The sequence below is a fragment of the Leptidea sinapis genome, chromosome 36 (genome assembly GCF_905404315.1).
Source record: "Leptidea sinapis chromosome 36, ilLepSina1.1, whole genome shotgun sequence".
NCBI lineage: Eukaryota > Metazoa > Arthropoda > Insecta > Lepidoptera > Pieridae > Leptidea > Leptidea sinapis.
Window position 1 is genome coordinate 216,222 of NC_066300.1, and position 24,818 is coordinate 241,039.

At 35.5% G+C, this 24,818-nt stretch overlaps 1 protein-coding gene and 1 long non-coding RNA gene across 3 annotated transcripts in view; one reads left to right on the forward strand and one right to left on the reverse strand.

Annotated features, from left to right (window-relative positions):
- Window positions 1–24,818, reverse strand: part of LOC126975494 (neuroendocrine convertase 1-like) — a 50,843-nt gene that overhangs the window by 18,850 nt on the left and 7,175 nt on the right. Inside the window, exons 2-3 of one of the 2 annotated variants that reach the window (XM_050823419.1) lie at window positions 802–903; window positions 110–286 (exon numbers count right to left, since the gene is read on the reverse strand). In XM_050823419.1, coding sequence (XP_050679376.1) covers window positions 110–286; window positions 802–903 — 279 coding nt within the window. Of the gene's footprint in view, window positions 1–77; window positions 287–801; window positions 904–24,818 lie in introns of those variants that run through there. The other variant, XM_050823420.1, reaches the window with a different exon arrangement.
- LOC126975532 (uncharacterized) lies at window positions 10,248–11,731 on the forward strand. Its single transcript, XR_007731744.1, has 3 exons — window positions 10,248–10,444; window positions 10,994–11,261; window positions 11,345–11,731. It is a non-coding gene; the product is annotated as an uncharacterized LOC126975532 (long non-coding RNA).

Sequence of the window (24,818 nt, forward strand, 5' to 3'; positions counted from 1 at the left end):
TTAGGAGAACCTTTAGCGATTTAGTTTTAATATTGGCTATAATTATCGATTATAACGCAGATATCAAATCTACGAACCTCAAGCCATACAAACTGAACACCAAACTTACAAGATACCATTGGTAGCTCCACAGTTCATCGTTGAATAGCGGCTGACTACGTCTCTGTCTAATATAGTCGGCGGTTGTATTCTCTACTCTCTTCACTCGGTATAGTCCCCGCTCAGGGTCGGGGAGAGGGGCGCGCTTCACTCGGCTCTTGGAGAACAACTGTTCGGCCCAATTTATCTAATCGAATTTGAAAAATTAATTTCTGCAACTTCTTTGTAAAAATAGTTCACAACAGCATTATAATTCCAATTATTTGCCTACAGGTACTGAAGATGTACTGTACTGAAGATGTACTGTACTGAAAATAACTAAAATAATATGCTTAATACTTATGCTAAAAAATAAAAAAAATATTCTTAAATATGAAGAGTTCAATAGTCATATAAATAATACATTTATTTACAAAATACAACTTTCTTAAATAGCTATTTACGAACATCGAATAACAAAATTCCTTAATTCATTTCATCGCGAACTACCGATAAGAGGCGATTAAATTAATTATAATATTATGTGGAAGGACGTATTACTAACGAATAGAAAACTGAACACGCACACTAGACATACCCATATAATGTATACACACAACGGCAATGACATAGTTTAAGCAAACCGCAATAGGAAACAACACGTGTATCGCAAGTCAAAGCTACCAGGGGCCCATAACCATAAACCAACAACGACTGACTCACCCTCCTATCATTCGCTAGTGTCGATGTGTGCTCGCTAGGGTTGCGACGCCGCGGCCGCTTGCTATATACTCGATATGCGTAAACATCAGGGAATCCAACGACCTGAAAGAATCAAACATAATGAAAGTTAGAGAGTTTATATTATATTCAGAAACAAGCTTATTATTAAATTACTATTACAACATATTATTATTATTCTTTAATTATTAAAGTTTATTTATTATGAAATATAGAAAAAATTTAAAATAAAAAAGGCCATAAATCACTGAGGTTTGTCCGGCATGTTAGTAAAATACTATTATAGTCTGCAATTAAAATTAATTTCTAAATACATAAATTAATAAAATACGAAAAAAATGATTATGTTACAACAGGTCGATATTAACAGTACTTATTGTATCACGGGTGAGTCGTATGAACTGCCACCGTACTGTATTTATGAGAGACCGTCTGTTTAGATATTATATTAATCAGTAAACTATACTCAACTTAATAACTAACAGTTAAGATAGCACGACACACTACAACATGCATACAAATCTTGGCTTCGACAACGAAAGGCAATTCGAGACTCAAAGTTAAAACCAATATACAGGTTGCTTATAAAGAATCAACTTATTCATAAGGCCTAATACGATTAAAGAATATAATAAATAAAGAGAGAAAATTAAGATTGTATATTCTTATGAATGTAACATGAGTATAATATATTATTTTGGTTTATATAGAATCATTTATGGACTTGCTTTGTAAGCAATTTGTAACTGGCTCAAGATGTGTACAACAATGGGATATACCTAGGCGGTGCCCTAGACACACTAATTGACAGCTTGACAATTATCAAATATCGGCCGTGTTAACGACACCTTTTAGAATCTTTTGTGACATCCCTTGAACAGCTCAAGTTCTAATTTATTAATTATAAGTGATGTTAATGTGTCACCGATTACAATTGACATATTAATAGCAACAACGGTATTTTGTTGTCACTTCTAACATAAAATTGAGTTGAGCATGTCTCTCCGTAACTCTCTATAAGCTTGTAAAATGCCAAAAGCTTTCGTTGGTTTTTTGAAAAATAAAGTCGTAAATTGTGTGTAACGTACGATTTAGAGACCGTGTTACAGCAGGATTATGTAGAATATGACTTATCAAAGAAAGTGGATTCATGTTTTTTGGCAAAGGTTTTTGTTGAATTCCTGTTTAAAAAATGATAAAAGAATTAACATTAATGGGCTCATCTGGGTACCAGTCCAAGTAGGTACACGGCGGGTCGCGCCGCGCCGGTACAAACCATCCTTTCATAACCAAAATGATCTTATAAAGAATGGGTGTGACACATTAACACTGGCCAAGACGTGTAGTCGATAGAAGTATAAAGGTGAATGAATGGTGATATTGTCTGCCTGAGATCTTGATGATATTACGTAAGTACTCAATTTTTTTTTTACGTTTGTAATATACGGAAACATTCGTGGGCGAGTGGTTTTATCAATTCGATGATTTTTTTATGTATGTACACCGATTACTCTGAGATTTATGATCCGATTAAAGTAATTCTTTTGTTTGATGCGAAATAGATGCCATTTGGTCCCATAAAATTTTATTTTATTTTAATCAAACATTGTAAAACTATCTCATTAATATAATAATTAAAAAAAATAGTTTTTCTTTCCGTATACTCCGAAGTATTTTCCGAAATACAAGAACCCAAGAACATTACACTGCATAGTAAATATGTACATGTACATAATATAATATACATAAATATTGTAATGTGTGTGTTTGCTCACTCGTCGTCGTCGTGTTATATTCCACGCACACATGTACTTCTTATGAACCGGTATCGTAACGTGTAACGTGATGAGTCACTGTTACGTGTGTACACGTCATATCGGTGTCATGTGAGTTTCCCGAGACATCTATGTACCAAGGCGTCAGGAGTAATGAGGAGTGTGCTCACATACGTGACGCCACATGTGGGGCCCCGGCCGGGGCGGGAGGGGTTCTCTCTCACGACGGAGAGGGTTGACTCGGGTTGAAGTTACTGCACGAAAATGCGCTTGTGTTGACATCCTGAGATATACTACGCTTGTTATAATGTGCCTACTTTTTACTACTACTTTACCTCAGAGTTCAGACAATATTTTTATATTTTTCAATTAGAATTATTAAATAATATTTTACGTAAGCAACACTTCCCACATAACAAAAGCTTGGCTTAGCAATACGAACATTAATTTTTGTAATTTTTTTATAAAGTAAATTAGGTAAGGGATAAAATTATTATAAATACATAAATATTTTGACTTAAATAAACTACTATGGTATTATTCGTAAAATAATTATTATAATAGGGCTTAATAATAATAATTAAATTTTTGTTTTATTGTTAATAAGTACCTACTTCGAATTGACAATAAAACCATCTTGACTTGAGATTTGTGAGTGAAACTTTTTTCACTTGGTACCTATGTATGTAGTTCTTATTTTAAAACGAATAACTCAATACCGCGCCAACCGATTTCGATGATTCTTTTTTTATTGAAAATATTGATATACTTAAAAGGTAGTTTGGTGACAGTTTGGTTGGGTCCTGATTATGGGATCCATGACAAAGTAACGGAACAAACATATAAAAAGAACATACCGACGAATTGAGAACTTCCTCCTTTTATGAAGTCGGTTTAAAATGGGTGTGTCATGATTGCAGTGTGACTGATCAGTGTGATCTGCAGAAAGAAACGCGTGTTGAAACTTGTTTGCCTTGTGTAATCGATACAAAAATAAAGGAATATTGGATCGAATTGTGACATGTGAAAAGTGAATTCTTTTCGATAACCGTAAGCGAAAAATGCAATAGCTGACCCCAGGTCAAACGCAGCAACAGTGTCCTAAAGAAAAGCTTGCCAATAAAAAGGTAATGGTAACTGTTTGGTGGTCTCAGCATTCACTATAGCCTTCTCCGATATGGTCAAGCAGTAACGGCAGATGTCTACTGTGCTGAACAATGATAACAAAACTAGCCGTGAAACAACTCCAACTTGTGAATCGATCTTCACCATTATTGCTCCATGATAACGCGAGATCTCAAACAGCTCGAGAAACCCTTTTTAACTCTATATCCATCGGACTACCATTTTTTACGTGATAAAAAGTTTTCTTCTCAAGAGGTAGTACAAAATGCTTTCACACAGTGTGTCGAATCTAGATCACCACAGTTATATCGCAAAGGTATGTATGCCTTTGCGATATAAAGATATTGTTGCCATCTAAAGGAAGGTCATTCATAAATGGCAACAATGTATAGATAATAATGGTAGTTAATACCTATACGAGCTTAATGAATAAAAATAAATGCTTTCATATAACGTTTACAAAATGCAAACGTGTATATATAAATAATATGCCTGTCAGTACAGTACAGATACTATTAAGGATTTGAGTGTTATATTTGATAGCAAACTTACATTTGTACCGCACATAGACTCTATTGTTAGCAGAGCCTCTAAAATGCTGGGATTTGTAATTCGCAATGGCAAAGTTTTTAGGAACTGTCGTACGAAGGTGATCCTATATAAAAGTCTGGTTGTCAGTATTTTGGAATACGACAGTACCGTCTGGAGACCATACTACGCTTGCCATTGTCTCAGAATCGAAAGAATCCAGAAGCGTTTCCTTTACCACTCAATTGGGATATCTAGATCACTCGCAACATACACTGAAAGACTGGCATAAAATTTTAATATACTTTAATAACTCTGGAACAACGAAGGGACATATTGGATTTACTTTTCTTATACAAAAGTATTTACAGCGTTTATGACAACTCCTTTTTTGTGTCTATGTTTAATTTTAGAGTGCCTAGATGCCCACGTAAACTAGGTACCTATTTTGGGGATCATTTCACCTGTGTCGCGATTATGCAAATTTATAAACTATTATAAATGATAAGTGTAAGTTATGGAAACTGTGATAATCATAATGTTAACACCAGGAGCAAACATTAACTTGTTATGCCTAAGACTCGGTTTACTCGAGTTAGTAAGTCTTTTGTTGGGCGATGTAATATATTATGCTTTTACAGCATGATCTCAGAAAATGTAGGTACCAAACAAATGTGTTACGAAGTTCAAACGAATTGTTAAAAAACGTTTATGTGGTAAGTAAATGTTACTATAACATATTTAATGACATTCACACCATATTGGATGTGCTTTAATTAATTATTAAATGTTATTGTTATAAGTAGGTATTAATGTATAAAGAAAGGGACATGACAGTAATAAATGGTTTATGAAATAGTAAAGAAAATAACATTATGTTCCTTCTAACAATAGTTAGATTTCGCGGATCTCTCTTTCTAAGTCCTTAGATTACACGACAGTATTAAAATCAATAAGTATTGAAACAACATGAATATTATGATTAAATCAATTTTGTTATATCCGCGAAATAAATTACGTTTACTTACTTTTTACTAATTTAAAAATTATTTATGAATATTAATATCCACAATTTCTTGAAAAATGTATTGTAACTTATTCAATATAATATTGTGATGACAGATATCATCATAATGAACACTATAACCAATACATCTGCTATGTAGGTACTTATATAACATTTTACATACATCATTTTATAGGTAGGTAACTAGCTAATATATTTTTCCCACCTCGATGATAAGCTTAGAATACGAGGGAGAAAAGTGACCGATTCTCTCCCGGCAACAAAATCGTATACGCACCACGTGAGATAAGTAGGAGTGTGTTGTTAAAACCATGACAGTACCATATATAAATAACATTAATCCACGGTGTGCTATGAGATGCTCTATTTTTATGTTACTACTAGCGCTACAGTGAACAATAAGTGAATTAAATACCCTATTATTGACTCATCACGATAACACTGGAACCATAATCTTTTTAATTATGAACTGAATTACAGAACAACATGTGTCGGTCCAGCTAGTATGTTGGCCATCTCTAGCCTAGTTTATAATAAGATATCCAGAGCTAGTTGTATGTGGTACTACTGATAATACGTTGAATAATGCTACTTAATAATTATGTAATTGCAACTTACTAGTTGAGTCAAGCATCGGCCGATATCGACTATTAATAGTTAACATTGGAAGCTATCTCTGAGATTTAAGAATTCTAAAACAACAGACCCTGACACTGATTGAATTACAAGATCGCCGCGACTACAGGTATTGTGGTAGGTATTCTTCAATTCAAGATCAGGCGCCTGAACAAACTTTAAAACATACTTGCTTAGAGTTCTGTTACCCTAGTACACTTATTTCCAATTCCAAACGTTCGCCGGTAGGAGTGCTGTGCTTATAACGTCACATTGGGATCGCATGCATGGTTTAATAATTTTTTTATTAATTTGAAGAACCTCAAACGGGATATTACGGTAGATTGAAAATTTATGTCAATTAGGAAATCCATTTATTTAAAATACTACATAAAATATTACCATGATAGTTCATTTAATAAGCGAAAAATTGGTATAAAAACATCTGTAGCGCCTCTAGTGTTCCAAAGCATAATTAGTAGTAACTCTTGGGGTTTGTTAATTATTTAAAAAAGTTCACCGTTGATTTTTCGTGCAACAAATTCTCGAGTAAAATACCTGTGTATTTTAAAAGTGTCAAGAAGTGAAAATAAATCGATCATGTAAACGTCAATTAGGTAACGCCTAAAAATATAATGACGTCTCTTCTAAAAAATCGTGCCAACTGAAACACACAGAACACTCTGCAACAACCACCAGCGCGACAATCGCCGTGCGAGGCAATTGTCACTATATTTTTGTTGTTAATATTACCAGGAGACCATAACCACGTGCTAGTTCGTCTGTGAATTCCGTATTGCGTGGCCCGTGCCACTAATAATTCGCTCTCGCTCGCACATGTAATATCACCTATCTGCCATTTCTGTTTCGCTATCAGGCCGGGGTGTTTCGTCGCCATTAAGATTCATTATTGTTATAAGCGCCACCTTTGGAGTTTGTGTAAGCCAATCAGTAGTACTATGTGTAATAAATGTTATTATAATGGTAACTATATTAAATTAAAACTATCAATACGGAATATGTATTGGTTTTATTTGGTAGCAGATGGTTGAGGAGTCATTTATAATTCGCCTGCCGAGGCGCTCTCTATTGGAACCAGGCGAAACTGAAGCTTCTGTGGCTTTCCGGTATCAGTGATAAACAATTATATTATAATAGTGATAATATTATAATTAGTGCCTATATTGTGATAGTAATATCAGAAACAGAAAAAAATTTTAACGCAGGATCAGTCACCTTTATATATCTTGTGCACGGTATTTCGTTGCTCGCAATTATTTATTTACTACTAGCTGATTCCCGCGACTTCTTCCGCGTACACACATGACCTAGCACGTATTGCTTATAAAAATCGATGTTTCTTAATATATTATTTAATTTTTTTATGGAAGACTGATTTATATTTTTTTTATGTGATCACCGCGGTTGTACACACCGGGGGACAATATCTTGCTGATTTTTATTTATATATAAATAATTAACAAGTAACAATTATTGACATTTGACACATTTCTAACAAATAACATTGATTGTATATTATATTTATTAAGAGCATTGGTAACAAGGCCAAATCAAACCAGAATACAATAAACGAATATTTAAATCATATTTAAATAGGTTTATAACAGCAAAATTACATTGACTTAAGCAAAACATAATGACGTTTACAGTACCTTTTCTATGTTATTGAGTATAAGCTTCTTTGACAATTATAGGTTGCGCGCGCACAACTACATCTAAAAATAAAAGTTTTCAGAAATTTTCTGACATTTGCGACATTAATTTTTTTTTTTTTTATATTAATTCGTTCTTTCGAACAGGCTATAGCCAGGGGCCTTACTGCCTTGTCGTTAGTATTTTCATTTCTTTGGTATTTATTATTTTCACTATTTTGTTTTACAAAAAGTCCAATCCAGTTTTCTCATTTCATCTTACATTATTTCCATTTTCCTTTTCCAATTATGTATATTCGATAGCGAATATTTATAGTAGTTTCTTTCATCAAATCCAATCCAGTCTTAAAGTCATCAGTTATTTTACCATTTCCGTTAATGTATAATTCTCTAAAGAATATTTTCCATATTTTCCTTTTAGTAAGTCCAAATCCAGTAATATAGTCTCTAATAATTTTCCCCTTTTCTTAAAGTCAAATCCAGTGTAATTTGCATAACTTTTTAGAATAATACCTACCTATTTACATTATCTGTTCAGTTCGCGAATTGCGCTATGCTATTACTAGTTGTATATGTACAAGTTATAACGTATTTACATAATTATAAACAAATTTACAACGTATGTATCTACAAATTACAATGTATTTACAGTACTACATACAAATTTATACAAGGACATATAAGTTGATGTGTCCTTTAATAGATCTATTACTGAGAGCGGGATTATATTGGGTGCACCATATATTTCCAGTAGCTCATCCATCAGCACAAGGCGCTGTATGCCAAAGGACGAACAATCAAAAAAGATGTGATCCAGAGACTGATCTTGTTGCTTATTACAATGGTCACAAAAAGGAGAGGAGACAATTTTTTTGCGATGAAGATGAAAATTCAATCGATAGTAACCAATACGCATTCGTGTTATTGTAGTATAGAACTTTCTGTGAGCGTTATTTTTAAACTTACAAAACCAGGGTGTGCTATTAACGGGATTATCTAACAAAGTATACGAATGAGCCTTATTTTCAACTTCTGTACAATTGTACCAATATCTTCCCCAAAGAAGAGTCATACGCTGTTTTAGATTACTTATTATATCTGTATATGGTATGTTAATGTCTAGATCTTTGCAATCAGGATATAGGGATAGATCGGATATATTAATGATAGTTCTAGCTAGAAAATCAGCGCTTTCGTTTCCTGCTACTCCTATATGGGACGGGACCCAAACGAAATCCACTTTAATATCGATTAAACATAGTTCGAACCACAATTCCTTTATAGCAAAAATGATGTAATTGATGTTAGCACTCATTTTGTTATTTGACAAACTTTTTAACACACTCATACTATCACTAACTATTACCCACTTCTTATTAAGTTGATTTTGTTTCTTAATATGCTTTAAAGCAAAAAGAATAGCGACGGCTTCAGCAGTAAAAATACTGGCATATCTATTAATCTTAAAGCCAATACCCTTCCTAATTTCAGGAAGGTAGATTGCAAAAGAAACATTATTATTGTTTTTTGCGCCATCCGTATAAACAAATTTACAATTAGACCATTCTGACAATAATACATGAACCTCCTCTTTTGAAGTTAAATTTGGATCTATTACAACATTAATTGCAGAATATTTACATCGAAAAGAACCTGCATGGCAGGGAAGTATATCATTATTCCGATGAATATTTAAATCTTGTAGAAATTTAAAAAATGAAGAAAAATCTTGCAAGATAAACAACTGTCTCTGAAATGAAGACGATTGATAAGCAATAAGATTCTTAAGAAGATTGTTCGTCGGCAAGCTACAGAGCTTTAAAATAAATCTTTCTTTAAGATAACTAAATCTAATACACAAAGGAGGAAGGTTGGCCTCGATTTGCATAGCAGCTATTGGGCTAGTTTTAAGTGCACCCAATATTGTACGCATACATTTATTTTGTATTTTATCCAGACTATTAACAATTTTGCTGTCTGCGGCGAAACAATGAAAGCCATATTCAAAATGACTACGAATAAGCGATTTATACAAAATTAACAATATTTTAGGGTCCGCTCCCCACGACGTTGCACACAAAGATTTTAATACATTATAAGCTTTATTCGCTTTAATTATAACACTATCTGTATATTTTTTCCAAGAAAGAGTTGGAGTAAATGTTACACCTAGAAATTTTATGTCACATGAAATAGGCAGTGGAATGCCATTGTATAAAATGGGAGGCAATATGATGCGTTTACGACCAATCACAAAGACTTTTGATTTGGTTGGATTTACATTTAAATTAAGATAAGAAAAGTATTGATATAAATTTACAAGTGCTTTATTAATAGTAGCGGCTAAATTAATCAGATCAACTCCCGATACATAGACGACTAAGTCATCTGCATACTGTAGGTTTACTATATTTGGCCCCAAAATAAGGTTCAATCGTCTTATGTACATAATAAAAATTAAAGAAGACAATATTCCCCCCTGACAAACACCTAGAGAAGAAAGTCGTGGTCCATACAAATGTTTATTAAATTTTACATATACTTTTCTGTCAGTCAAAAAGGATTGCATCCAATTTATTATTTTACCTGGTATCCCTAACATTGATAACTCGTCACAAAGCACGGCAATATTTACACTATTGAAGGCACCTGAGATGTCAAAAAATACAGACAAAAGATATTGATTATACTTGCTAAACATTGATGCGCATCAAGCTGTAACTGCGCTATACTCTCCCTAGAAGACCGACCTTTGCGAAAACCAAACTGATTATTAGGCAAAAGACAATTTTGTTCTATAAAGAACTCGAGACGTTGTTTTAGAAGCTGCTCAAATATCTTCCCAACACAAGACGTGAGAGCTATAGGTCTATAAGAGTCAGGTAACATTTTATTTTTGTCTGGCTTTAAAACTGGGATTAAACAGTCTGTTTTCCATTCTGCAGGAATAGTATTCTCCTTCCATAGGCGATTAAGATTATTTAAAAAGATGTTGAGACTGTGGCAATTAAGTTTTTTGAGTAAAATATATGGAATGGTATCAAGACCGAAAGATGTATCTCTTCTAGTAAATAAAGCGGATTTTAGTTCTTGTAAAGAAAAAGGCTCTATCAAATATTTATTACTATCATTAACAACATTTACATAGTTAGTTAACTCATTTGATACAAAGTCAGAAGTATACTTTTGTAGAAAATCTGGAATCCAACTATCATTCAACACACTGTCAGGAATGTAAGTTTTGTTAAATTTGCGCATGTATTTCCAAATTGAAGACAAAGGAGTACAACGATTAAATGAATTGCACAAGCCTATCCAGCTATTTCTTCTTTCACTTTTTAAGATAAGTTTTTTTAAAGCCCGCAATCTCTTAAACTCCACATAATTTTCATCAGTGGAGTTGTTTTTAAAATTAATGTAACCATTTTTAGCATTTAAAACTGCTTCTGTACACCTCTGATTCCACCAAGGCGACCAAGGATATTTAAAAGATTTTTGTGAACAAGAACTAGTAGCATTATTACTATTAGAACTTTTGGAAAACAGACAGCTAGGGATTGACTGCTTGGCAGCAGAAAGTAAAATATTACAAAAGGAATTAAAAGCATCTATTGAAGATAAAGTGTCAAATTTAACATCATCCAAATAAGAAACAACTAAGTTACTATACATATTCCAATTCACCTGCTTATAATTAGGGTGAGTGGGCAAATGTAGATTATTACATAATGTGTTTTGCAAACTAATACTATCACTACTTACTGCCATTTTTATTATTACAGGGAGATGATAACTACTGCCCAGAGGACTATCAATAACTGACCAGTCGCATAAAAGAGCCAAAGATGGAGTTACCAAAGTCAAGTCAAGAGCATTAGGACGCCAAGATGGAGATCCTATTGTGGTAGCTTGACCATTATTCAGAATAACAAGACCATTCTCATCTATAACCTCTAAAACATCTTTACCTCGAGGCAATGTATCAACACATCCCCACAACATGTGATGAGCATTGAAATCACCTGCAAATATCATTGGATCTGGAATGGACTTAATTAAACTGTTTAAATTGTTTTTATTAAATGGAGGATTTGAATTGGAAGGACTGTAAAAACTCACAATACTCAGTTCTTTGTTATTAATTTTAATTTTAATGCAAACATTTTGTAGAGCACTATCATAATATGTATTTATGTTAGAAAATGTGATATTATTATGAATAAAAATTGCTACACCATTGTGTTTATTACCACAATCATTCCTTATTGTGTTATAGCCTTTTATTAAAAAATACTGATGTGGTTTTAACCAAGTTTCCGAAATTATAGCAATATGGATATGATTTTCATATAAAAACCTTGTAAAAATAAGCCTATTACTAATAATACTTTGAGCGTTCCACTGCACTATATTCAATGTATCCATAATAACAATTAACTAGGTGTCTTTTTTCTAAAAGTGTTATTCAGAATTTCCTTAATACTATTTGAATTTATAGTTAACTTATCTTTATTTGTACAAATTTGTAAAACTGCTTCAACCAAGAGGTTCATAAATTTGTCAGATTTTATAAGATTGCTCAGGTGTGTGTCAATATACTTTGAGTTTAATTGAGGGAAAGCAGATTCATTGAAGAGATCTGAGTATCTAACACTACGGGACTTCACTTTGTTTTCTTCAATTTTTTGTTTTTTCAGAGGACAGGTAGATGAGATAGCTATGTGATCTCCACCACAGTTGGCACATTTTGTTAAAGTTTTTGGACACATTTTAAAATTGTGATTGTCAGAACATATGGAACAAACTTCATTGTTTCTACAAAATTTAGCAATATGGCCAAATTTCATACAGCGTAGACACTGTTTAATAGGGGGTACATATACATTAACCTCATGCCTCCAGTGATCAAGTGTTACATACTCAGGTAACAATGTTGATGCAAATGTGACTGCAACAGTTTGCGTTGGAACAAAGGAGACAACACCCTGTGGGTCCTTTACTCGCCGCATGAACCTTCTCACAGCAATAACTTTTTTACTCGATGCAATTAATTGATGAATTTTTTTGTTGGAGTAATCAGTGGGAACAGAAGTAAGAACTCCAGTGACCTCCGTTTCAGAAGCCGGAATTGAGGCAACCATCTCCAACTCGCTAAGTAACTTTTCATTTTTTAAAAATACATTCGCATTGTTAGGCAGGTCAAAGGTAACACCAACTTTAAAAGCATTAACGGACCTCAGGTGCAACACACCCGATACGCAATGCCTCCTGATTCCATTTGACAGACCCAACCTGTCCTTGTCTGATATTTTGACTTCACCCTGCTTGCGATTGAGAAATACAATAAATTCCTTCTTATTTGAATTTTCGTCGTATAACCTGTAATAATTTGTCGCTCTATAAGGGGTATACTTCTCTTTATCCTTTCTTCTTACAATGAGACGTTCAGTCACCTCCGCGTCAGATACCGAGGATTCGGATAGGGGAAGTTCGTCTGCTGGTTCTGCGTCGCTCTGGCCGTTCTTCGGCCTTTTACCTGTACGCTTCCCCATGGCGATGGGGAAGCGCACTTAACAATTTATATATACAAAAATCGAATATTTATAAACCAGGATAAACAATTTACAAGTATGAAAAATATATGCACTATGAACAATAATTTAAACAAATTTTTTTTGTATAAGCGCGCCTTCCTTCGTTCACTCGTTCCCGCCAAAAAAAAAAACCTTGCGACATTAAATATTTTTTTTGGTTTCTTCGTTCATTTTTAGGACAGGCAAAGGGTTCAAGCCAATACAGTCGTCTTCGTTAATATTCAATCATTTATTTCACGATTTTTCCAATATAGTTATTTCTACAAAAGTAGAATAGCACGACGAATAAATAACTTAAGGATTTGTTTTGTTACGCGAAAGAAGTATAACTTCTTGCGTGCATACATAAGTATACACACACTTTTTTTATTTTTGATAGTGGAATTCAGTGGAAACTGCCCATTTTTTTTACTAAATCAGTGAAATTAATATTTTTATACTAAGGAACTTCTTTCCTATCCAGTGTCCCACGACACCTCAGGGTTTTTTTTATATAAAACAAATTGATAGGTGGCGGGCAAGGATCTTACTGGGGCTTCGTGGTGAGAACTGAGAGTCAACCATTTACCATGTGTATACGTACTTAATATATATATTAAAATCTATTTTCTGTGATGCGCAAATGCACAAATGAAACCTCTGTCGTTTTATTTAAATAGATATAATTGTCCGATTTCTGTAGGGTAAGATTGATACAGATTGGTAAGATTGATACAGATTGATAGGCCAAAGTACTTACTGTAAGTTTTTCGTATAGTAAAAAAAAACCTTATATTTTAAGAATTTTGTCAGTCATATGCATATCACATTTTATAAACTTAGTAAAAATATGTAGCTCCTAACTTAATAAAAGCTACGTCTCAATCATCATACTTACCAGACGATTAAAAAATAACTAATATAGTATAATTTATCCATATTAGTCTGACTAGAATACTATAACTACCAAATGTAAGAATATTTTTTTAGAATATTATATTTGAAAATTAATGAGCGTAGCTGAGTGGAGCTCCCACCGGGTGACTCCAATTGATTTCTGTGTTAAATTGTTTCTCGGCCATTTCTGGACCGATTTTAGAAATTTTTGAACTCATAGAAGGCTTTCGAAATTTTCTAGGCAATAGGCTTTCGACATTAATCGAGACAGAATTTTGAAGTTCGACTTGATTCCACTGTTATAATTAAAAACAAACATGATTTACAATTTATTCTAAATTAGCACGCGCTATTTATATTATTTTATTTAAAAATTAAGCCTTTGATTGATCAAATCTTGTTTGATTAATTTTGTTTTGTTTTTGTACACATACTTAGTTTTCCTCGCTTCGCTCAAATACACGCCGCAGCGAAGCGGTACGACGACGAGCGACTGCGGCATCCTAGTAAGAAAATTTTGAAAATGATATAAAATTGACTTTGTCATTATATTATGACATAATAAACATAATAATTATAACATTCATTGTATATTATATGCAATGATTCCACTTTTTAACAAGTGTAAGTTAAGAACAGCGTAAGCAGATGTTTCTCGTAACGGTAACAATGTTGTCCAATTTTATTTTTATCTTATCTTCTCTTCTAATATAGCTAATTTTAGGAACTTCTGAAAAACACTGCTTAGAACTTCTATGCGCCTAGTAGTTACGACGCTGTAGCGGCATTGCCGTGCCTGAAATTTTCAGGTGTCGGCATGGGCCATGGAGTATCGTATAATATTAGAGTAGGGATAATATATAACGCGTATACAACGGTATCGTACATTCGTGTAGTTCTTGTATTTGTTATAGTGCCATCTAGTGTGTGTTCTTAGTATCCTGACCATTACAGAATTACTCGGAACTGCTCAGCTCTTGTCACAGATCCTTTCACTTTGCTTTATCATAAGATGAATTCATCCACCAACTGCCATCAGATGGCATCTTACTATAAATTATGTAAACTTTGATTCAGTGATAAAAACCGTAAAAAATATAATAAAAACAATTTAAATCTAAACTGATCTAAAATTCTGCATACTATTTTGTTCAGTTCCGTTTATGGAGATTCCTGTTGTTGCAGTTAACTGGTAACGTATCTATTAGGGATAATGTAAGTAAATGTGGCTCACCAAAATCAATCCGTCCAACTAGGTATCAGCAAGGAATCCAAACTATGGAGCGATGTTTCTTCGAACAAACTTCTTAAACTTTATTCATAGAGCACACTTACATAACTACATTTTTACTCCAAAAAATTTTAAGGATCGTTTTTATTATTTAGTTGTTAAGTTTAAAATTTCTCAGGTCCACTAAAACCATAGAGTAGGAAAGTATACAAATCCTTATTTTGCAGTTACTATAGAATATGACCAGAAGTAACTAGTAAGTTGAAAAAAGCGCGGGAAACGTTGAATCGATTGGTCGTTTTTTCTTTCGCTGAATTTTAATTTTTGATTTTATCAGTATTATTATAGTTCATTAGTGTAAATTATATTTATATTTAGTGTTAATATAATAGTTTAGTGTTTAGCTAGAGTCCAGGTAAGTTTTTATGTATAATATCATAATATGAACAAGCCGCCTGACTTGACCGCCCCGGGGGCTGAGATAGTTCCCCCGGCGGCTAATTTTATTACTATATCGACAACTAATGAGTCGGAAATGGACACGGATAGTTCTATTTCCAAGCGTACAAGTCGCAAAAGATCTCATTTACATAAAATTTGCAAAACCTGTAATATGAAAAAGAGGAAGCACGCTCAGGCGGTGGGTGGTAAGACTGGATGTCGTTGTAGAGGCAGTGAAATTAGTGATACTTCAATAGAAGTTACTAATAAACTTTTAGAAACATCTAATATCACTAGTGAAAATAATCCAATAATTCCAACAATACCCTCTATTGGTTCAGATCCCAAAGCTTACACTTCTATTGGAAGGATAAAGTACAACGAAAATGACATAGCTCCATTTATTGTGCACGTACAAAGAGAAATAAATTCACCAAATGACAGTACCACTCTACACCCTGTTTCATTTGGCAGGTTCCTCAAAAAAAAATATTCGAAATATTATTAATGGTTCATTGAATAAAATAGGTAGGAACAGAATGTCTTTATATTTCTCAAGTTTTACTGATGCTAACACCTTCATTGATAATTCCAACTTAGAAAAGATGAACTTGAAAGCATTTATTCCATCATTCCAAATAATGCGCATGGGCCTCGTACGAGGAGTGCCCTCGGAGTGGTCAATTGAGGATGTTATTGAAAATGTGTCAGTGCCTAGTGGTTGTGGTAAGGTTCTCAAGGTAAGACGAATAAATTATGAGACTATAGTGGAGGGTTCTCCTGTCTGAAAACCTACTCAAAATGTTGTTCTGACATTCGATGGCCAGGTCCTGTCGGAACGTATATTCGTTTGTTTTAATTCCTTATCAGTAGAGCTATACACATGCCCAGTTCGATTCAGGCAGCCAAACCGAGTACACCTGTGCTCCGTTATCTGTCCTTATTGGAATATTTTATTACCTGCGTCTTGCACTACCTGCTCAGGCCACCTGTGGTCACGGGCGAGTCATTGTTATCGCACTCTATTGTTCGGGATTCCTAGAGTCCTGCACCTGCTCGGTCCCTTCGCGGAACGTCGAGCGTTTATTATCAAGTGTTTTGTTTGTAATAGTGATACCGCACGTTAATTGTGTGTTGCAGTTCTGGTGATAGTGTCGGCTCTCCGGAGGTCGGTCCTGATTGCACCGAAGCAGCCGTCGGCGCAGGATAATAGCTAAGTCTTAGTAGTAGTCTTGTTATTATAACTCTACTTTTGTTATTTTCAGCGATTTGCAGTAACTCGTGAAACGGCCCATCAGGGCACGCCCCCGTCGCGTCTTATTAATAAATACTTATTCATATATTTATTATAGTTCGTCGTTAACGACTCGCGTATTGTTGTTTTTATTATAATTGTATCTATATTCAATGTACCAATAAACTAAATAATATGGCTAAACAAGCCGAAAAAGTAAGTAGCCTCGGGAGCTACATCTATCTGAATTACCCTGAGGTATATGCCGCATACGAAAAGGGGCAGCTCGACACAACGGGCGGCTCCAAATTGGTACTCCAACCGGAAAGGAGATACGGTATCTTCATGTCCGACCCGGAGTCAGACATGGAACTAGAGGTGCCGCGTGATAGCGGTCGGGCCGCCTCCGTAGACCGCGCGTCCACCTCCGCACCAGCGGAATGTGGAGATGATGACGGCTTCTTAGAAGTCGTCAACCGTAAAAAGAAAAAGCGCGGATACGTGTCGCCTTCTTCTTCGCCGGCGTCACCGACGCCACCGGCAAAGCGGCCCGCTGCCGCTTCCTCTCCCACTCCCGCTGCCAAGCCAGTTGTTACAACCAAGGTAGCCCCGGTCACGCCTACTGTGCTTGTCGCCGCCCCTGCGCCTGTGGCGGCCCCTCCGCCTTACAGGCCACCGTTGGCCTTCTGCCCGGCGGCACCGCGGCCGAGGCCTGCCGTGCCCGCACCACGTCAAAACGGCGCCGCTACCAATATAGCGTTTATGTGCAATCTCGCCCGACAAATAAACATCGTGGAGCTGCAGGCCCTCGCCCGCAAGATCAGGGAAGTTCAGAGCGACGCTCAAGCCGTTCTTGAACTAATGTGTGAGAACATCGACATGTTCACAGCGTTGTCCGACTTTCTGTATCGTAAATAACATTCGCGATGGCTAACTGCGGACGGCTTAGACCTCACACGCTCCGTATAGCGTACTTTAACGCTTACGGACTCAAACTGCAACTAGACTTGGTCAGGGATTTCGTTATCGAACATCAGACCTTTTCTTGATTCAAGAGACGCTCCTAAAACCGAATGTTCGCGATCCGCGAGTCGCAAATTACAATCTAGTTAGGAATGATCGTGCCACGCAGCGCAGTGGTAGCACCCTCATATACTTCAGGAGGTTCCTTCACTGTATTCCTATCGACTCTCCAGCGCTCACCAACATTGAGGCGTCCGCCATCAGAGTCAGTATGGCGAATCACCAGCCGATCACTGTGATATCAGCTTACTTACCACCTAGTAAATTAATTCTAGAATCAGATATCAATTCTTTACTCGGCCACGGGGCTGCTGTTATTGTAGGTGGCGATCTTAAAGCCAAACACGCCATATCCCTTCTCCACCTTGGTGGGATAAAGAATGTACTGAAATAGTTAAATTAAGAAAAGAGGCTGAGAAACGGAACAATAGACACATTTCAGACGAGAACTTTAGCGCCGTGTCTAATGCTATATCAAGTGCACGCAAACTACTAAAAGAAAAAAAAATGCAGGGATGGAAAAAAATTTGCCTATCCATTTCTTCCTCATGTTAATCCATGTATTGTTTGGCAAAATATAAGACGATTTAGAAATGGTATCAGTGATAATTGTATTATATCATTAGCTCCAAATTCAAGCGAAACATTTCTGGATCGTCTAGCTCCCCCTTCAGTTCTGGAACACAACCTTTTTTGTAGTAATTTTGCTTCGTACATCTTCCAAAACCAATGTATCATTAATTCTACCTTCACTATGCAAGAACTACAAAGTGCTTTTACTTCGATCAAAGACTCTGCCCCAGGTGAAGATGGTATTCCATATTCTTTTTTAGCAAACCTTAGTCAAGCTTCTCTTCAGTATTACTTGGATTTAATTAATAAAATAATTATATCGGGCAATGTTCCGCCTTCTTGGAAATCGCAAATTATTATTCCCATTCTTAAACCAGACAAGTCACCGAGTCTAGCATCATCATATCGCCCAATAGCATTATCACCTGTAATCGCAAAAGTTGCTGAGAATTTGGTAAAAAATCGTCTTGAATAGTTCATTGAAAATCGTGGAATACTACCCGAATCACAGTTTGGATTCAGGAAAGGTAGGAGCACTTTGGATAGTGTGGGTACTTTTACGACAGATATACGATTAGCTTTTACACGTAATGAATCAGCTATTGCAGTCTTTATAAACTTGCAATCAGCTTATGATAATGTCAATCTGCATATTCTTCAATATAAAATGAATAAACTTTCTATTCCGGATATTCTAACAAACTTTATTATAAACCTTCTGTCAGGTAGAACAATAAAACTTGACCAACAATGGGATCAAAGTAGACTTGTGTGGAAAGGACTTCCACAATGATCTGTACTCAGTCCGATACTTTTTAACCTATATACTCATGACTTGGAATCTTCACTTCCGAACTCTATTAACATGCTTCAATATGCTGATGATTTAGTAATATATGACATGGGTAACACATTTAGTTCATTATGTAGCCGAATATCAAATTCCTTAGATTGCTTAAAACTTTGGATGGATGAAAATGGTCTCAGCATTTCACCTCTTAAAATTTCGGTAGTAATCTTCACGCGTCAACGTTTACATCCTCCAATTGCCATATTTTACGATTATTTTTTTTAATACCACCTAATAACCATGTCAAGTTTTTGGAAGTCGTTTAAATTCAAAACTGACAGGAATGGCTCATTGTGAATACGTAGTTACTAAATGTGAAAAGCTTCTTAATTTAATAAGATGCCTCTCTGGTGTTTGGTGGGGTGCACATCCGTTTTCGCTGAAGCTACTTTACAATGCTACAGTACGGAGTATCCTTGATTACGGAACATTCTTGTTAGAGCCCTGTAATTTAGCAGGTCTAAGAAAACTAGATTCTATCCAATAATAACTGGAGCCATGAAATCTAGTCCTTTGAATGCATTACAAGTAGAGTGTAACCCCCGCTTTATTTAAGGCGCCAGTTTTTGTCTGATCGTCTATTTTTTCGTGTTTTGCAATTTTCAAATAGCCCCTTGATAACCAAATTAAATTTTCTCACGGATCTCATTGAATCATCAAGTTATTGGAATAACAAGCCACTACCTTGTTTGGTAAAAAGTTATTTGAGGTATAAATCGATTCACTACCCGATACATCGATCTCCAAAGCTTGATTTATTTAAATGTAAATATGAAGCCTTTTCTACCATTCCGACTGTTCATTATCTTGCAAATATTGAAAAATATAATGCCAATAATTATTTTAATTCTGTTGTTAAAGAAAACTGGCCAGGATGCCATCATATTTATACCGATGCGTCAAAACACAAGTCAGAAGATTTTGTAGGAGTAGGAGTTTATCATGCCCAATATAATATTGTCCAAAAAATAAAATGCCCATCTAACACGTCAGTTTTTACTGCTGAATGTCTTGGCATCGCCAAAGCATTAGAATATGTTTTACTTTGTAAACTTAATAATAGTTTAATTTTATGTGCTTTTTTGCGATTTCCCTTCAAATCAAAATCATTTTTTCCTATTATAGCAGACATTAGAAGTAATCTAAACGAGTGTTCAACAAAAGGTCTTTCAGTCACTTTTGTCTGGATACCTAGCCACTGTGGCATAATAGGCAACGAAACAGCCGACATACTTGCAAATGATCACATGGCCTCCTGGGGTAAAGTCTGGGCAGAAAGTGGCCAATTTAAAGGCAAGAATTATTGCGAAATTCAACAAATAATTTCCAACAAGTCATGGTTCTCTGTCATCATTACCACCATATTGATAAGAATGCGCCTTGGACACACCACTTGTCCGGCCCACCTTGCAAGGTTTCATATTATAGATAGTCCACAGTGTGAATGCGGACACGACTTTGGGGATCTGGATCACTTATTCTTTTCCTGTCCTAAATATGATCGAACTTCCTTTTTAGATAGTTTGATATGCATCCGTGTACCTTTCCCCACTTCTATAAAAACCCTCCTGAGTTCTGTTGATCCTATATTGTATAATATACTTTCTAGATATATTTATAGCAATAATATTAAATTGTAAATAATGTATTCATCTATATTTTTGTTTATATTTATTTACCTTAACATTTATCTTAACCATATCAAATATCAAAATTCTCGTGTTGTACATTTTTGTAACGTGATTCGTTTCCCTACCTTAAAATAAATAAAAACACTTTGAAGTAGAACATACAAGAAAATTTGCAATGTGAATCGATGAAAGAAAACTTGAAGCTGTCGGATGCATGGAATGTGCGAGCCAAAGACTCCAAAAAGGAGTGAAATAAAAAAAAAACTACTAAGTTCTCAAAAATGAAGTCAAGGCCAAAATGACAGTTAAATAATCAAAGAGTACAAGACGTACCTAGTATTCGTGACTAACGATGTATGTCTCGTGCGCGGTCGGCGGTCAGCGGTGCGAGACAACGGAACTACAAATAGTTTACTATTACTATAGTTATTAGTTAGTCTCAGTTTACTGTATAGCATCGATAAACATAAAGTTAACTTCACTTTATGTTAACACTAGCTGTTGTACCCCACAGAACAAAAAAGAAAAGCAGTTCTCCAGGATACTTATACCTAGCTTGCTTCCTGAGGGTTCCACACTATAATGTTACACAAGTACCAAACTATCTCTTATGTGTTTCTGAATGCTTCGTGTATTCTTCAAATTTGCACAAACGTAGTTCTTGTCTTATATTTCCCATAATGTAGGGAAAAATATCCCATATTTACGAGGGTTAAAATCTTATCAAAGTAATTGAATATTATTCAAATTCTGTTGTGACAGGGCCATCACGTCAACGGCCGCGTGGCTGGGAGTTACAATAAAATGAGTTTTTATATAATTATTTAAGCCTCTTAGTAATAAGATCAAACTATACTTAGAGTTGAAAGATTTGACATTCTATTTACATATTTTATTCATAAAACTTAACACAATTGACTTTCAAATTTCAATCACAAATAATAATACTTCATATATATTTACAGTGTTGCCGCGTGACGCGTCGTTACAGTGTTATAAATAGCACAGTCTAGCAACACTGCCCACGCTAATTTAAGAGTAAGAAAGCAATAGTAAGGCCAGCTAACTAGATTACACTAGACACAGCTACCGTGTTGCTCTCACTCTATATTATTATATTCTTAGAAAATAACTATATTTTATTCTTAAGACTGATTGTTACTGAAATATTATTTAATTAAATGCAGAGGCGTATTTTGATTTGAAGAACGACTCTTTTTAATTTCCTGTTAATATTTTTTTAACAAAGTTGCCCGCTTTTCTTAGTAATATTATCACGGTTTGAAAAATATTATGCCGATGTTACCTTGGTACCTTATGAGAATTGCTATAGCCAATAATAATATATGTATAATTATTAACGACAACTATAAATTGAATATTTAGTCGGTTAGATTTGTAAAGTGAAATTTTTATTACATCGTCTCAAACTTTTTCGTCTGTGTGTTGCATGTCGCGTGACGGTTGGGCGGCGCCTATAGTTCGCAGCAGCTGACCGTGTAGTGTATAGACTATTACTCATTTATGCCAGTGCTCCGCGCTAGTTTCTTTGTTTTTGTCAGTGTATAATGTAAATGTTGTTTGTCATTGTTTAATGTAATCCTTTTCAATCAATATTTTTAACCAGAATTAAGACACAGAGTTCAATAAAAATATTAGTTGGAGACTTAGTCTACTTTTATTATTGCCCATTATCATTCCAATTTTCCAAGTATAAAATATTATATTTGAAATACTTTGTTACTTAGGAAGAGTTATTAGTTTTTGGCCATTCTTTCGATTGGCATCATAAAAGTAAGGGTGTATTTTTTTTTACATTTAAGTCGGTTCGATTCCCAGACGAGGCAAGTAATTTTTAGGAAATATTTGAATGCAGAATTACTAACTTTTAAAAATAACATAAAGTCTTCTTTCAGTAAAATAGCCTATCTTCGATATTTAAGGTACTTTTCCTTCATGTCCCATAACTTTGGGACACCCTGTATTAAGATATCGCTCGAGCGCAGCCCTATATTACCTCATAAGTTCGCTAGTACTACAGAGTGTATCATTCATTTTGTGTCTTTGTGTGTTTTCATCCGGGCTTTATCCTGCCACGATGGTCCGGCGGCTGCAATATTCCTAAACCGATACCTCTTAGGAACCTTCAAGCATACAGCCTACTCTCATTCGAAAGCATCTCTTGACCTCTGGTATCGTGGTGGACGGTGGTATATATCCCTGGGCGGCTTTTTTAACTTTCCATCAGCGGCATCAGCAACTTGTCCGTTTGTCTGTAATTTATTTTTAAATCTCTTCAACCCTACAATAGGTGACTAATATAGTGACTAATATAATAATAGCCTAATAGGTATCGTTAAATATCTGTCTCTATTCCGTGCTATCACCTACCTCATGATCAAAATGTTCATTGATGGATGACATAAACAAAATAATACATATATAACTAAATATCCTATAAATGACCCACGATCTCACTTGAACAATCGTGAGTTTAATCTAAAAGAAAAACATCGATAATTGCCGCCTATACGAGGCGAAACAAATTGAAACAAATAGATCACAGTAATGGGTAGCCATTCGTCACAATCAGTGTCTATCAAGGAGGACAGGACTCCGGGGGGAGAGAACGACGACGGGACCGTCACGCGTCACGGTACACAACAATTGAGAGGTGAGGCGAGTTAGTCACAACAGATCAAAAGAATAGTTCTATTAAGAGATCTCATCAAAGCGTCAGAATATTAAGTCAATCGAGTTGATCTGGACTAGTATGGGAACGCATTGTGTACTAATGCAGTCACCCCGAAATAGAAAGTACAAGTGGAAGAACCTTGCTGCCATTAGTGTGGGTAACAAGCCCTTGCTTGCACATACGTGATGACACCTTGGCTCATACGGCAAATAAAGCCGATCTTCTGGGCACTCTGCTAGCCTCGACTCTTATCTACAGTGAACAGACACCGCTGACCCTCCCTGCAATGAGCGGTTCGGTGAGCTATGCTTTCTCTGAACGTTAAGAAGGCGAGCGGCTCGGGTGGTATTTCCTCCATTGCGCTCTGAACGTGAGCCTCTGATTTTATTTCTGAGCTAACGCGATATTTCCGCCACACATACGCAAAAGCATAGACTCCAACTCATGGAAGACAGACAGCCTTTATCCACCCAATCCCCGAAAATTGGCAACCATTCGGATCTGGCTAAGGACAGACCTTCTCTTGAACTCTTCGACGGGACATCATGTGCTCTTGGCATATCTAGAAAAACGTCAGTTAAAACATGACATTGGTCGATTGGCTGGCCATATTCTGATATACCTTACACACAGAGGGGCGCCCGCCATTGGTAGATTGAGGCTTTGCAGGCCATTTGAATAAAGTGAAGATATATGACACAAGGCGCTAATCTCAAAACTTTCATCATATGCATCGCATGCATATGAATGCGCATGTCATGGCTGCCTGAATGCTATCTCCAACTGTTTTTCCTGGGCATGACAGTGCTGCAGATATCATATATCCAGTGGCCATGCAGGTTTCTCATAGGAAATCGTGTAATCGCACTTCGACAACACTCTATACCGCTCTACTAAGCGCAGGTCCGGCCACATATGCTAAACTTATATCATCTCTGGTTCGATACACTCTAGTATCAGCTCTAAGCTTTTGACCACGTGCAACGCAGAGCTGATCAAACTGTTGAGGATTCAGTGCTCTATGAATGGCTCGGCCACTTGTCGTTGCGAAGCGACATTGTATTACAAAAATTTAAATACAACGCCTCACTGTTTTTTAACAGCAAAG